Here is a 14313-nt window from a genome sequence, read left to right on the forward strand (position 1 = left end):
CCGCCGCAGCCGCCGCCCCCGAGTTCTCGCGAGACCCCGCTCGGCGTCTCGCGCACGCTCTGCCGCCCTTTCGCCGTCACGTGCCCTCGCGCCTGCGCAGCAGCGCCGCCCGCCCCCGGCACGTGCCCACCCCGGTCACGTGACCGGCCGTTCGTGGGGTTTTTTTGTTGGTTTTTTTTTTTTTTTTTACGCGAAATCCGCCAAAATCCGTTGAAAAAAACTTCTCAACCCTTCCCGTGAACCGCCCCCACCGATCCCTGCCGCCACCGAGCCGGTTCCAGGTGGGTTGTGCGGGTTTTAATGGATTCCTGCGCGATTTTCCCCTCAGGCCCCCTCAGGTTCCCTCAGATCCCCTCAGTTCCCCTCAGGCTCCCTCAGGTTCCCTCAAATCCCCTCAGGTCCCCTCAGGGCCCCTCAAGACCCCTCAGATTCTCTCCGTTCCCCTCAGGTTCCTTCAGGCTCCCTCAGATTTCCCTCAGTTCCCCTCAGGTTCTCTCAGGTCTCCTCAGGGGCACTTGCGCTCCACGCACTGCTTCCCGCCCTCCTCGTACTCCTGCTTGGAGATCCACATCTGCTGGAAGGTGCCCTGCGGGGAATTTGGGGCCGTTTTGAGGGTCCCAGGCGGGGGGACACCCCCCCCGGCTGCCCCCGGAGCCCCGGGCTCACCAGCGAGGCCAGGATGGAGCCCCCGATCCAGGGGCTGAAGCGCCGCTCCATGGTGCTGTTGCTGGCGATGAGCTTCAGGCGCATGCTCTGGGACAGGGGCGTTACTGGGAGCACTGGGGGCAGCTGGGAACCACTGGGGGACAGCTGTGAACCCCTTGGGGCAGCTGGGAGCGCTGGGCGCCACTGGGGGTGACGGGGAAACCACCACGGGAGTGACTGGTGGTAACTGGGAGAAACCCTGAGGCCCAGCGTGGGTCCCCCCCCAGCCCCAAATGCCCCTCAGAGGGGTTCAAGGTCCCCTCGTCCCAAATTGTGGGGGTCTCTCTCAGGGAGAATTCGGGGTCCCATCCAAATTGTGGGGGTCTCTCACGGGGGGTTTGGGGTCCCCATCCCCAGTCCGGGGTCCCTCACCGGGGGCGTTTTCTGGGCAAGCTCGCGGTTGAGGCGGTCGGTGAAGCCCTGCAGCAGCGTGTTCCCGCCGGTGACAATGACGCTGCCGTACAGACCCTGGGGGCACACGGGGGCAGGGGGGTGGGGAGGGGTCCCTGCCGCCCCCCAGACCCCCCAGACCCCCCCCTCCTCCGGAGCCCCCAGACCCACGGGCCGGATGTCGATGTCACACATCCCGATGCTGGTGGTCACCACGTGGCCCACGCCCAGCATGGTGTTCCCCGACAGGCCCTGGGGGAAAACCGGGGGGTCAGGGGGTCCCAAAAACCCCAAAACCCCCCCTGGGAACCCTATGGGACCCTCTGAGAATGCCCTATCCCTCTGTGACCCCCAAAACCCCACCAGGGACCCCCAAAATCCCACCGATGTCCCCCAAACCCCCTTCAGAGACCCCCCCAGGACCCCAAAATCCCTGACAGAGACCCCATAAGCCCCCTCAGGACCCCAAAACACCTCTCAGAGACCCCTCAGAACACCCAAACTCCCTCAGAGACCCCGAACTCCCCCCCAGGACCCCAAAACGCCCCTCAGAGACCCCCGAGGACCCCCAATATCCCCCCTCAGAGACCCAAAATTCCCCTCAGGGACCTCTCAGGACCCCAAAATCCCCCTCAGAGACCCCAGAACCCCTCTCAGAGACCCAAAACCCCCCCAAAAACCCCCAAAACGCCTCTCAGAGACCCCCAAAGTCTCCCTCAGAGACCCCAAACCCCCCCTCAGAGACCCCCCAGGACCCCCAAAACTCCCCTCAGAGACCCCAAACACCCCCCAGGACCCCCATGGGGACCTCCAAATCCCCTTGGACCCCCAAAACCCCACCAGAGACACCCAAACCCCTCTCAGAGACCGCTCAGGACCCCAAAATCCCCCTCAGAGACCCCAAAATCCCCCTCAGAGACCCCCAGGAGCCCCGAGCCCCCGGACCTTGACATTGGAGGGGTCGAAGAGCCCCTCGGGGATGCGCAGCCGCTCGGCGCCGTAGTCGGTGTTGTACCCGTTGGGCATCTCGTAGTGCACCGTGGGCATCTGCGCCGCCACCCTGGGGGGACAGGGCGGGTTTGGGGGGACCCCGCCCCAAAATGCCCCCCAAAATCCCCCCAGGGCTGGCACTCACTGCTCGTCATAGGGCGAGTCTGACACCTGCAGCACTGAGGCCTGGAAGTCCTGGATCACCTCCTGGGGGAGCCCAAAAATGGGGGTGAGGGACCCCGAAATCACCTCGGGGACCCCCAAATCCCCCTAAGGACCCCTGAAATCCCCTCCGGGACACCCTAAATCCCCTCAGGAACCCCCAAATCCCCCTCAGGAACCCCAAATCTCCCTCAGGACCCCCAAACCCCCCTCAGGACCCCCCAAATCCCCCACAGGGACCCCAAAATCCCCCTTAGGGACCCCCAAATCCCCCTCAGGGATCCCAAAATCCCCCTCAGGACCCCCAAGTCCCCCTCAGGGACCCCCAAATCTCCCTTAGGGACCCCAAAATCCCCCTCAGGGACCCCCAAATGCCCCTTAGGGACCCCCAAATCCCTCTCAGGGACGCCCCAAATCCCTTTCAGGGACCCCAAATCCCCCTCAGGACCCCAAAATCCCTCTCAGGGACCCCCAAATCCCCCTTAGGGACCCCCAAATCCCTTTCAGGCACCCCCAAATCCCTTTCAGGCACCCCCAAATCCCCCACAGGGACCCCCAAATGCCCCTCAGGGACCCCAAAATCCCCCTCAGGGACCCCCAAATGCCCCTCAGGACCCCCAAGCCCCCCTGCTCACGTTGCAGGTGAAGTTGTGCCAGGATTTGGACACCTGGGGCAGCTTCTCCTTCTTCTTCCAGCTCGGGGGGGCCCCTTCCCGCACGGGCTCCTGCAGGGGGCGGGGCCGGACAGAAAAGGGGCGTGGCTTGCGAGTAATAATGTGAAAGGGAAGGGGAGGAGCTTCCCCTGGGATGGGGTAAGGGGAGGAGTCTGAGGGTGATGGCATGCAGGGGGTGGGGCTAAAGGGTAGGAGTGTCCAATGAGGAGTGTGATCTCAAAGGGGTGGAGCTAAATGGGCCCACCCCAAAAAGGGGCGGGGCTAATAATTTGGCTGCTCATAAGTGGGTGGAGCTAAATAAGCCCAACCCAAAAGGGGTGGAGCTAATAATTTGGGGTGCTCAGAAGGGGATGGAGCTAAATGAGCCCACCCCAAATTGGGCGGAGCGAACACAGGGGGCGGAGCTAAATGAACCCGCTCCAAAATGGGCGGAGCTAACAAAGGCGGTGGAGCTGAATCACCCACCCCAAACTGGGCGGAGCTAACACAGGGGATGGAGCTAAAATGATCCCACCCAATCAGGGTGGGACTAAGGATGACCCACCCACAGGTGGGAGGAGCGTTGTGCGTGGCCCCGCCCACCTTGGCGGCCCCGCCCACCTTGGCGGCGATCATGTAGGGCGGCACGATGTCGATGTTGAGCTCCTGGAAGAGCTCCCGGCACTGCATGGAGATGAAATCCCCGGCCAGCGGCGACTTGACGATCCCTGCGGGGCGGGGCCGTGTCAGGCCACGCCCGCCCGCACCTGGCACAGGTGGGCAGAGCCTGCCCAGGGGGTGTGGCCACCGACGCTGTGCCCTGTAAGCCCTCGCCTGTGCCAGGTGTGTCCTGGGTGTGTCCCGGGTGTGTCCCTGGTGCCCCTCCCCTGCATGGGTGTGTCCCAGGTGCGTCCCACATGTGTTCTCACCTGTCCCAGGTGTGTCCTGGGTGTGTTCTCACCTGTCCTAGGTGTGTCCCCAGTACCCCTCCCTCCCCAGGTGTGCCCCAGGTGCACTCTCACCTGTCCCAGGTGTGTGCTCACCTTGCTGCAGGATGTACCCGGTGTGTCTCCATTGCCCCCCGTGCCCCAGGTGTGCCCCAGGTGCACTCTCACCTGTCCCAGGTGTGTGCTCACCTTGCTGCAGGATGTACCCGGTGTGTCTCCATTGCCCCCCCTGCCCCAGGTGTGCCCCAGGTGTGTCTCCAGTACCTCTCCCTCACCCCAGGTGTGTTCTCACCTGTCCCAGGTGTGTGCTCACCTTGCTGCAGGATGTACCCGTCGTGCACGGGGATGGCCGTGGTGTGGGTGGCGCCCGAGTCCAGCACCAGCCCCGTGCTGCGCCCGTTGGCAAAGCTGGGATGGGGGTCAGGGAGCCATAACGGGGCGGGGCCCGCCCTGGCCACACCCACCGGCCACACCCAACTGCCCTGGCCACGCTCAGCCCCGCCAGACACGCCCAGCCCTGTACTGCGCCCGTTGGCAAAGCTGGGACGGGGGTCAAGGGGCACAACGGGGACAGTGGGGACACACCCAGGGGACGCACCCAGGGGACCCTCAGGTGACACTCGGGTGACACCCAGGTGACAGGCGGGGATACGCGGTGAGCACGGCCGTCTTGCAGAGGAAGAAGGCCGGGATGTTGTAGTGCTCGAACACGAGCTGGGGACACCCTGGGGACACTCTGGGGACACCCTGGGCGCAGTGGGGACCCTCAGGTGACACTCGGGTGACACTCAGGTGACACTCAGGGATACGCGGTGAGCACGGCCGTCTTGCAGAGGAAGAAGGCCGGGATGTTGTAGTGCTCGAACATGAGCTCCGTCAGCTTCTCCCGCTTGGCGCGCGTGTTCCACTGCGACACGGGGGGACACGGGGGGACGTGGGGACACTGGGCGCGCCCCGGGGACAGCCGCGTCACGCCCGGGGGACACTGGGGACGGCCGTGTCACACCTACCGGCGCCTCGGACATGAGCACCGGGTGCAGCCCCGGCTCCGACTTGACGTGCTTGCCGTAGGTGTGGTCCAGGATGGCCTGGAAGCACTCCCAGTCCTCGACTGGGGACAGTGGGGACAGTGGGGATGTGGGGGACAGTGGGGACAGTGGGGACATGGGGGACATTGGGGGCATGGGGGACATGGGGACATTGGGGATATTGGGGATGTGGGGGATGTGGGGGACAGTGGGGACATTGGGGGAATTGGGGACAGTGGGGACATTGGGGGTATTGGGGACAGTGGGGACAGTGGGGACATTGGGGGCATTGGGGGTATTGGGGGACATTGGGGACATTGGGGACATTGGGGACATTGGGGGCATTACGGACATTTGGGACATTGGGGACATTGGGGGTATTGGGGACATTGGGACATTGGGGACAGTGGGGACAGTGGGGACAGTGGGGACACGCGGGCGCTGGGGCACAGCAGCCCCCCCTGGGACCCCCAAGGCAATCCCCGAGACCCCCAGCCCCTGGTGTCCTCCTGTGCCCCTCCGTGTGCCCCAAAATGTCCCCAAATGTCCCTGTGCTGTCCCTGATCTCTCACCGTGTCCCCTGCAGTCCCCTCCGCCCCCACACGTTGGTCTGTGTCCCCCCCCTGTCCCCGGTGTCCCCCCGGTGTCCCCGTGCCCTCACTCATGCCGTTCTTGAGCGGGGACAGGACCTCGACGCCCTCGCGGGCCACGTGCAGCGCGTTGGTGTCGATGTAGTACACCTTGCCACCCTTCTTGTCCTTGTCCCCGTCCAGCTCCAGCGACACCTCGTCTGGGGACAGCAGCCCCACCGTGGTGGGGAAATCCGCCTGGGGACAGTGCCACCACCGTGGGGACGGTGCCACCACCGTGGGGACGGGGCCTGGGGTGGCCCCGGGGACACCGTGGTCATGGGGATGGCATGCTGGGGACGCGGTGGCATTGTCGTCACCACGATGGGGACGCTGTGGTCTGGGGGTTCCTGGGGGATGGTGGCATTGTCACCACCACGGGGATGGCGTGCTGGGGACACGGTGGCATTGTCACCACCATGGGGACACTGGTCTGTGGGTCTGGGGGATGGCGGCGCCGTCACCACCATGGGGACGGCGTGCTGGGGACACGGCGGCCTCATCTGTCCAGGGGGCTGTGACAGGGGCACGGGGGGGACAGGAGGGGACACGGGGGGACAGGAGGGGCCGCGGTGGCACCGACCTTGGGGCAGTCCTCGCCGGCATAGCCCGCGCGCACCGAGAAGGAGCCGATGTCGAACACCAGGGCCCCGACCTCGTCTGCGGAGGGGACACGGGGACACGGGGGCGGCACCGGGACAGTGAGGGCACCCCCGGGACGGGGACACCCCCCGGGACATTGAGGGGACACGGGGACACGATGGTGACACCGGGACCCACTCAGGACAACGAGACCCCCCCCCAAAAAACCCCCGGACCCCCAGGACAATGAGACCCCGGGATGCCCCCCTCACATCGAGGGGACACCATGGTGGCACCGGGACCCCCGGGACAAGGAGACCCCCCCCTCAGAACGCCCCCCTCGCGTTGAGGGCTCGGGGGACACGACGGTGACACCGGAACCCCCCGGGGACCCCCCAATCCCCCACCCCCTTACCCCCCCACCGCCGCCTTGGCCCCGCCCCCCCGCCGTGGCCCCGCCCCCCGCGGTGGCCCCGCCCCGGGCCTGGCCCCGCCCCGGTACCGCCGCCGTAGACGCCGCCGCTCATGGCCGCGTTCAGCACCGGGACAGCGCCGGCCGGGCAGGGGGCGGGGCCCCGCCCGCGCCCAATCAGCGCCCGCCGTGCGGCGCGCGCGCCCATTGGCCGCCATGGCGCCCCTTAAAGGGGCCGCGGCCCTTTGTTAACCGTCCGGGGGGCGTGGTCTGTAAAGCGAGGCTCCTCCCTTTGTGGGCGTGGCTATGTGATCATCACCTGCCTGGTAAAGGGGCGTGGTTTTCCTTAAGCCACTCCCACGCAATCACCCCCGCTGATTAATTAAAAAATTAACGGCTTTTATTACTGAAAAACCCCAAAAATGGCGGGTGCGGGGGGCGGGGCTCCCGCGCGATGCTTTAAAAAAACCCCAAAACTCCCCAAAAACGCTCCCTGGCGCGCGGGGGGGGCGTGGTTCCATGTGGGCCGTGCTTGCATGGGCGTGTCCCCGCCGCGGGGGCGTGGCTCCGGGGGAGGCGTGGCCTCGTAGCGGAAGCGGCGGCGGCGCGGCACGCGCGAGGTCCGGCGGGGGGGGCGATTTCGGGGAGGGGGGCCCGGGGGGTTTGGGGGGGGCTTTAGGGTGGGGGGGAGGTTCGGGGATCACGGGGGGGGGGTCCCGGAGGGGGTCACGGGCGGTTTGGGGGGGTCTGGGGGCGGGTTTTGGGTGTGGGGGGGTCCCGGTTCCGCCCCTGACGCCCCCTCCCCGTTATTCCCCCCGTTTCTCCCCAGCATGTCCTCGGGCCGCTCCGCCGCTCCGTCCCCGCCCCCGGGGGCGCTCCCCGGGCCCCCCCCCCCGCCGCCGCCGCCGTGCCCCGCCCCCCCCCGCCGCGGGCTCCCCCCCCCGCTCCGGTGCCGCCGCCGCCGCCGCCGCCCCGGGCAGCAATGACGTGTTCGTGACGTCACGCTCGGATTTCCGGGCGCAGCTGCGGCGCTGCCAGCGGCTCCTGGCGCCGGGCGGGGGTCCCGGGGCCGGGGCCGGGGAGCTGCGGCTGCACGGGCTCGGGCTCGCCGTGCCCCGCACCATCAACCTGGCGCTGCAGCTGCAGGCGGGCGCGGGGGGCGCGCTGCGGCTGCACGCCAGCACCTCCTCCGTGCCCCTCCGCCCGCACCGCGAGCGGCACCGCGAGCAGCGCCCCGGCAGCGCCGACGGCGACGGGGACGGGGACGGGGACGGGGACGCCCCGCGGCACAACTCGGCCATCCACATCCGCCTCTGCCGAGAGGCGCCCTGCGCCTGAGGGGGGCACCGGGACCACCGAAACCCCCCCGGGATCCGCACGGAGCTGGTCACGGTGACCGGGACCCCCACGGGCTCCCCAAAATCCCCCCGGAACCCACTCAGAACCGGTCACGGTCACCGGGACACGGCTGGGCCACCAAAGCGTCCCCGGGGCCACCAGGACCCCCGCGAGGACTTGGGGACACCGAGATGCCACCGAGAGCCGTGCGTGTGAGGCCACCACGGTGGCCTGGATGCCTCGGGGACACGGACGATGCCACCGGTGCCACCGACGGGTGCAGAGCGCCGCGAGTGGGGCCACCAAGGTGTCACCCTCGGGGTGTCACCCTGAGACTCTGGATGTCACTGTGGGCTCTCAATGTCACCCTGAGCTCTCGGTGTCGCCCTGAGCCTCTGGATGTCACCACAAACCCTCAGTGTCACCCTGGGTCCCTCGATGTCACCCTGAGCCCCTCGGTGTCATCCTGAGCCCCTCGATGTCACCCTGGGACCCCTCAACGTCACCCCAGACCCTCGGTGTCACCCTGAGGCCTCAATGTCACTCCAAACCCTCAGTGTCACCCTGAGCCCCTCGGTGTCACCCTGGGACCCCTCAACGTCACCCCAGACCCTCGGTGTCACCCCGAGCACCCCCACAGCAGTCTGGGGACTCTTGGGGGGACACGGGGAGGTGACACGGGGAGGTGACACCCCAATAAAGCCGGTGGCAGCAGCAGCAGCGACGCCTCGGGGGTTTTTGGGTGTTTTTGGTTTTGGGTTTTTTGGGGAGATTTGGGACAGGTTGGGGGTGGCGGGGCTGGGGCTTCCTCTGCGTCACCGGTGACATTTGGGGCAGGAAACCCCCAGGTGACAATGGGGGGGGGACACAGGGGACAATGGGGGGGGACAGGGAGAGGGTCCAGTGACACTGGGGGGGGACCCAGGTGACAAAGAGGGACCCCAGGGGGAAATGCAGGGACTCGGGGGGCTCCAGGTGACACTGGGGACATTAAAGGTGCGTGTGGGGGGAATGAGGGCACCCTGGTGACACAGGGACCCCCAGGTGACAAAGGCACGGCCAGGTGACCGGAGGGGGCTCCCGGTGGCCGGGGGTCCCCGGGCTGTCCCGGGGGGGGACACACACCGGGGGGACCCTTTGGCGTCTCTGTCGCCGTCGCCGTCGCCGTCCCCCCGCCCCCGGTGCCCTTTGGCCCCGCTGGCGCCGGAGCCGCGGCCGCGCTGTGCGGAGCCGCACGTACGGCCTGGCAGGGGGCCCGTGTCACCCCCGCGTCACCCCCGTGTCCCCTCCGTGTCACCTCCGTGTCACCTGGGTGTCCCGCGTGTCCCTGCCGAGCCCCCCGGGCCCGCCGTGTCCCGTCCGCCCTGCCCCAATGTCCCCCCCAATGTCCCCCGTGTCCCCCCTCAATGTCCCCCGTGTCCCCCCTCAATGTCCCCCCTCAATGTCCCCCGTGTCCCCCCTCAATGTCCCCCCTCAATGTCCCCCGTGTCCCCCCTCAATGTCCCCTCCTCAATGTCCCCCGTGTCCCCCCTCAATGTCCCTCAGTGTCCCCCCCCAGTGTCCCCCGTGTCCCCCCCCGATGTCCCCCGTGCCCCCCCCCGATGTCCCTCAATGTCCCCCCCCTCAATGTCCCCCGTGTCCCCCCTCAATGTCCCTCAATGTCCCCTCCTCAATGTCCCCCGTGTCCCCCCCCGATGTCCCTCAATGTCCCCCCCCCTCAATGTCCCCCCCAGTGTCCCCCGTGTCCCCGCTCCGCGTGCCCCGCGCCGCCTCCCCCGGGCCGGGGGATCCCGGGGCCGCCCCCGGGGCCGCGGTGGCGCTGCCGGCGGGTCGGTGACGGCGACAGTGACGCTGCGCCATTGTTCGGCCGCTTCCGCCGGGCGCGGGGGGATCCCGGGATGCCCCGGCCTGGCGCGTCCCCGTGTCACCGGCCCCGTGCCACGGCGAGCGTGTCGCCGTCGGCGTGTCACCGCGCTCCCACGGCCGGGGGTGTCCCCAGCCGTGTCCCCGTGCCCCCAGCCGCGTGTCGCCGTCGGCGTGTCACCGCGCTCCCACGGCCGGGGGTGTCCCCGTGTCCCCACTTCTGTCCCCGGCCCCTCTGTCCCTCCGTGCCCGGGACGTTGTCGCCGTGTCCCCTCCGTGCCACTCTCCCTGTCCCCCATCCCTGTCCCCACTTCTGTCCCCTCATCCCCGATTCCCATCCGCACGTCAGGGTCCTTGTCCCTGTTTGTCCCCCGTGTGTCCCCACTCTGTCCCTCTCTGTGTCCCCCCTCGTGTCCCCGTGTCCCTCTGTCCCCTCCGTTGCCCCTCCGTGTCCCCCGTTCCCACACCTCCGTGCCTGGGTCCCCGTGTCCCCCATCCCTGTGTCCCCGTGTCCCCACGTGTCCCTCCACTCCCCGTCCCCGTGTCACCTCCTTTTCCTCCCCCGGTGTCCCCCCATTCCCACGCCTCCGTGCCTGGCTCCTCACGTCCCTGTGTCCCCCCCGTGTCACCCCCTTTTCCTGCCCCGTGTGCCCCGTGTCCCCCATCCCTCTGTCCCCCGTGTCCCCCCATTCCGAGCCCCCCCTCCCGATGTCCCCCCTTCCCCGTGTCCCCTCTCTGTCCCCCCCCCCCCGTCCCGGTGTCCCCCCCCCTGTCCCGGTGTCCCCCCGCCCTGTCCCGGTGTCCCCCCCGTCGCGGTGTTCCGCCCGTGTCCCCCCGTTCCCACACCTTTGTGTCCAGCTGCCAAGTCCCTGTTGCCCCCGTGTCCCCCCCGGTCCCCCCCTGTCCCGGTGTCCCCCCCGTGGCGGTGTCCCCCCGGTGCCCCCGGTGCCCCCGGTGCCCCGTGCCGGTGTCCCCGCCCGGGCGGCGCCCCGGGGTGGCCCGTGGCCAGGGGCCGACGTGCTGCTGCGCCCGGCGCTGCCTCTTCCTCGCCGCTGGGGGGGGGGCGCGGGGGGAGCGGATGGAGCCCCCCCCCCCCCAAGGGCCCTTCCGGCCCCGCGGCCCCTCGGATCAAACATTAACCGGGGCCGGGGCCGGGGGACGCGGCGGGGCCGGGACAGCCCCGGGACAGCCCCGGCACGGCCACCAGGGACCCCCGGGCCATGAGCAGCCGGCCATGGGGGCGGCGGGTGAGCGGGCGGGGGGCACAGGTGTGCGCGTGGGGGTCCCAGGGGCGCGGGGGGGGGATCCCAGGTGTGCCGGAGGGACCCACGTGTGCGGGGAGAGAGCCAGCTCTGCGGGACGGGGGTCCCAGGTGTGCGGGGGGCTGTCCCAGGTGTGCGTGTGGGGGTCCCAGGTGTGCGGGGGGGAACCCCAGGTGCGCGGGTGGAGGGGGGGGCGGCACCCACGTGTGCGGCGGTACCGGGGGCAGGAGGGTCCCAGGTGAGCGGGGGGAGTCTGCGGCAGCCCAGGTGCGTCCCGCGCGCTCAGGTGGCCCGCGCGGACACAGGTGTGGGGGGGACACCGCGCGGGGGGGTCCCAGGTGTGTCGGGGGTCCCGGGGGTCCCCGAGAGCCCGGGAGGTGCTGGGGGGCGGGGCACTCAGGTGAGGGGCGGGGGGGGCGCTCCGGGATCCCCGGGCCGGGGGCTCCCGGGGGTTCTGGAGGCGTCCCCGTGTCCCCAAGCCCCCAAATGTCCCCGTGTCCCCAGGTCCCCATTGATCCCCCGTGTCCCCAGGGCTGTCCCCGTGTCCCCATGTCCCCATGTCTCAGGGCTGTCCCCGTGTCCCCATGTCCCCATGTCCCCGTGTCTCAGGGCTGTCCCCATGTCCTCCCGTGTCCCCAGGGCTGTGCTCGCTGCTGCTGCCGCTGCTGCTGTTGGGGGTCCCGGGGCGCCCCCAGCCCCCCCCCGAGCGCCCCCCCTCGCTCTGCGACCCCCGAGTGATGGAGCGCTTCATCCTGGAGGCGCGCGACGCCGAGCGCGCCACGGTGAGGGGACAGCGGGGACAGTGAGGGGACAGCGGGGACATGGGGGGGCTTGGGGACAGCAGGGATAGTGGGAGGCTGTGGGGACATCGGGGGGCTCGGGGACATTGGGGGCTTGGGGACATCAGGGGATATGGGGACATTTGGGGACATTTGGGGACATTTGGGGGCTTGGGGACATTGCAGAGTTTGGGGACATCAGGGGGATGTGGGGACATTGGGGGACATTTGGGGGGGGGGCCTTGGGGACATTGGGAGACTTGGGGACGTCGAAGGCTTGGGGACACGGGGGGTGTTGGGGTCCCCTCGGGGGTGTCCCCGTGTCCGTGTGTCCCCATGTCTGTCCCCATGTCCCCGTGTGTGTCCCCGTGTCCATGTCTCCGTGTCCGTGTCCCCGTGTCTCCGTGTGTCCGTGTCCCCGTGTCCCCGTGTCTGTCCCCGTGTCACCATCTGTGTCCCTGTGTCCGTGTCCCCGTGTCACCGTGTCCCCGTGTGTGTCCCCGTGTCACCATCTGTGTCCGTGTCCCCGTGTCCCCGTGTCACCGTGTCCGTGTCCCCGTGTCCGTGTCCCCGTGTCTCCGTGTGTCCGTGTCCCCGTGTCCCCATGTGTGTCCCCGTGTCACCATCTGTGTCCCTGTGTCCGTGTCCCCGTGTGTGTCCCCGTGTCCCCGTGTCACCGTGTCCGTGTCCCCCCAGGCCGGGTGCGGCCCCCACTGTGACCTCCCCGAGGCCGTCGCTGTCCCCGACCCCGGCGTCAACTTCAACCTGTGGCGGAGCCTGGACGTGAGTGGGAATGGGGCGAAAACACGGGGAATCGGGAAAAACGGGGGAAAATCGGGGAAAATCGGGTAAAGTGTGGAAAAATCAGGGAAAATTCGGAGAAAATCGGGGAAAAATCGGGGAAAATCGGGGAAAATCGGGAAAACTGGTGATAAAGCCCCCCGCTGACGGCCGTCCCGGTGTCGCCGGTGTCGCCGGCAGGCGGGGTCCCGCGCGCAGGAGGTGGCCCGGGGCCAGGCGGCGCTGGCGGCCGCGGTGCTGCGGGCGCGGGAGCTGCTGCGGGACCCGCGGGTGCGGCCGAGCCTGGACCGAGCGTACGGAGCGGCGCGGAGCCTGGCGCGGCTGCTGCGGGGGCTGCCCGCGCCGGTAACCCCGGGAATCGGGGCGAAAATGGGGGAAATTGGGGGTTTATGGGGTTTGGAGCCTGGCGCGGCTGCTGCGGGGGCTGCCCGCGCCGGTAACCCCGGGAATCGGGGCGAAAATGGGGGAAATTGGGGGTTTATGGGGTTTGGAGCCTGGCGCGGCTGCTGCGGGGGCTGCCCGCGCCGGTAACCCCGGGAATCGGGGCGAAAATGGGGGAAATTGGGGGTTTATGGGGTTTGGAGCCTGGCGCGGCTGCTGCGGGGGCTGCCCGCGCCGGTAACCCCGGGAATCGGGGCGAAAATGGGGGAAATTGGGGGTTTATGGGGTTTGGAGCCTGGCGCGGCTGCTGCGGGGGCTGCCCGCGCCGGTAACACCGGGATTTGGGGCGAAAATGGGGGAAATTGGGGTTTTATGGGGTTTGGAGCCTGGCGCGGCTGCTGCGGGGGCTGCCCGCGCCGGTAACACCGGGATTTGGGGCGAAAATGGGGGAAATTGGGGGTTTATGGGGTTTGGAGCCTGGCGCGGCTGCTGCGGGGGCTGCCCGCGCCGGTAACACCGGGATTTGGGGCGAAAATGGGGGAAATTGGGGGTTTATGGGGTTTGGAGCCTGGCGCGGCTGCTGCGGGGGCTGCCCGCGCCGGTAACACCGGGAATCGATGGGAATTTGAGGGATTTGGGAGGAATCTGGGCGGATTTGGGGTTCCTGGGGAGGTTTAGGGGGATATCTGGGGGTCTTGGGGGGGAGCTGGGGGGTCCTGGAGGGGTCTGAGTGGGATTCGGGGGGTTTGGGGATTTTTGGGGGCAGTTTTGGGGGGGTTTCGGGGGTTTTTGGGTTTCGGGGGGCGGTCCGCGCCCCCCTGACCCCGCCCCTCCCTCAGGCCCCGCCCCCGCCGTCGCCCCCCGCCCCCGTGCGGGTCCGGACCCTCCCCCGGCTCCTGGGGGTGCTGAGCCGCTTCGTGCGCGGGAAGGTGCGGCTCTACCTGGCCGACACCTGCCCCAGGTGAGCGCTGGCAATCAACGGAGACAGCCGTCAATCAACGCTGGAGACAGCTTTCAGTCACTGCAGGAGACAGCTGTCAATCAACGCCGGCCGACACCTGCCCCAGGTGAGCCGCCAATCAATCAACGGAGACAGCTGACAGTCATTGGATGCAGCTGTCAATCATCGCCAGAGACTCTGTCAGCCACCGCTGGGGAAAGTTGTCAGTCATTGCTCGAGGCAGCTGTCAGTCATCGCTGGAGACAGCTGTCAATCATCACCAGAGGCAGCTGTCAATAACTCCCCGCAGCTGTCAATCATCACTGCCAGCAGCTGTCAATCACCGCCAGAGACAGCTGTCAATCATCACCAGGCACAGCTGTAGTCCAGAGCAAGCTCTCTTAGTCAGCAGCTGTCAATCGGCACCGACAGCTGTCAATCATCACGGAGC

At 68.5% G+C, this 14313-nt stretch overlaps 3 protein-coding genes across 5 annotated transcripts; 2 read left to right on the top strand and 1 right to left on the bottom strand.

The window, feature by feature from the left end:
• Positions 1-431: 431 nt before the first annotated feature.
• Positions 432-6613, bottom strand: ACTL6B (actin like 6B). Of its 3 annotated transcripts, none has more exons than XM_059490643.1 (14): positions 6589-6613; positions 6088-6164; positions 5537-5702; positions 4858-4958; positions 4657-4754; positions 4161-4255; positions 3522-3628; positions 2883-2972; positions 2231-2292; positions 2041-2155; positions 1267-1347; positions 1078-1173; positions 667-753; positions 432-586 (listed from the first exon to the last, which is right to left on the bottom strand). In XM_059490643.1, the coding sequence occupies exons 1-14, from the start codon at positions 6611-6613 to the stop codon at positions 506-508; spliced, it is 1281 nt and encodes a 426-aa protein (XP_059346626.1). In that variant the 3' UTR covers positions 432-505. The 3 variants fall into 3 exon arrangements, with proteins under 3 accessions (XP_059346626.1, XP_059346624.1, XP_059346625.1); XM_059490641.1 differs by having other exon boundaries at positions 4161-4387; XM_059490642.1 differs by lacking the exon at positions 1267-1347 and having other exon boundaries at positions 4161-4387.
• A 101-nt stretch (positions 6614-6714) lies between these two features.
• POP7 (POP7 homolog, ribonuclease P/MRP subunit) lies at positions 6715-8556 on the top strand. Its single transcript, XM_059490601.1, has 2 exons — positions 6715-6745; positions 7328-8556. Exons 1-2 carry the CDS (start codon positions 6715-6717, stop codon positions 7834-7836), a joined length of 540 nt encoding a protein of 179 aa, XP_059346584.1. The 3' UTR covers positions 7837-8556.
• A 2311-nt stretch (positions 8557-10867) lies between these two features.
• On the top strand, positions 10868-13903 carry EPO (erythropoietin). The gene is made up of 5 exons (XM_059490645.1): positions 10868-10946; positions 11601-11743; positions 12437-12523; positions 12722-12886; positions 13762-13903. The coding sequence occupies exons 1-5, from the start codon at positions 10934-10936 to the stop codon at positions 13885-13887; spliced, it is 534 nt and encodes a 177-aa protein (XP_059346628.1). The 5' UTR covers positions 10868-10933; the 3' UTR covers positions 13888-13903.
• Positions 13904-14313: the final 410 nt, after the last annotated feature.

The sequence above is a fragment of the Ammospiza nelsoni genome, chromosome 29 (assembly GCF_027579445.1).
Source record: "Ammospiza nelsoni isolate bAmmNel1 chromosome 29, bAmmNel1.pri, whole genome shotgun sequence".
NCBI classification, from domain to species: domain Eukaryota; kingdom Metazoa; phylum Chordata; class Aves; order Passeriformes; family Passerellidae; genus Ammospiza; species Ammospiza nelsoni.

Excerpts from the sequence above, each read along its gene's own strand:
- ACTL6B (XM_059490641.1), bottom strand. The coding sequence starts at position 6,613 with ATGAGCGGCGGCGTCTACGGCGGCG. Across the intron at positions 3,629-4,160 it reads CGGGTACATCCTGCAGCAAG|GGATCGTCAAGTCGCCGCTG; the intron begins GTGAGCACACAC and ends CCCGCCCCGCAG. Across the intron at positions 754-1,077 it reads TTGCCCAGAAAACGCCCCCG|AGCATGCGCCTGAAGCTCAT; the intron begins GTGAGGGACCCC and ends CCCCTGTCCCAG.
- EPO (XM_059490645.1), top strand. Across the intron at positions 12,524-12,721 it reads ACCTGTGGCGGAGCCTGGAC|GCGGGGTCCCGCGCGCAGGA; the intron begins GTGAGTGGGAAT and ends TGTCGCCGGCAG. Across the intron at positions 12,887-13,761 it reads TGCGGGGGCTGCCCGCGCCG|GCCCCGCCCCCGCCGTCGCC; the intron begins GTAACCCCGGGA and ends CCCCTCCCTCAG.
- POP7 (XM_059490601.1), top strand. The coding sequence starts at position 6,715 with ATGGCGCCCCTTAAAGGGGCCGCGGCCCTTT. Across the intron at positions 6,746-7,327 it reads TAAAGGGGCCGCGGCCCTTT|CATGTCCTCGGGCCGCTCCG; the intron begins GTTAACCGTCCG and ends GTTTCTCCCCAG.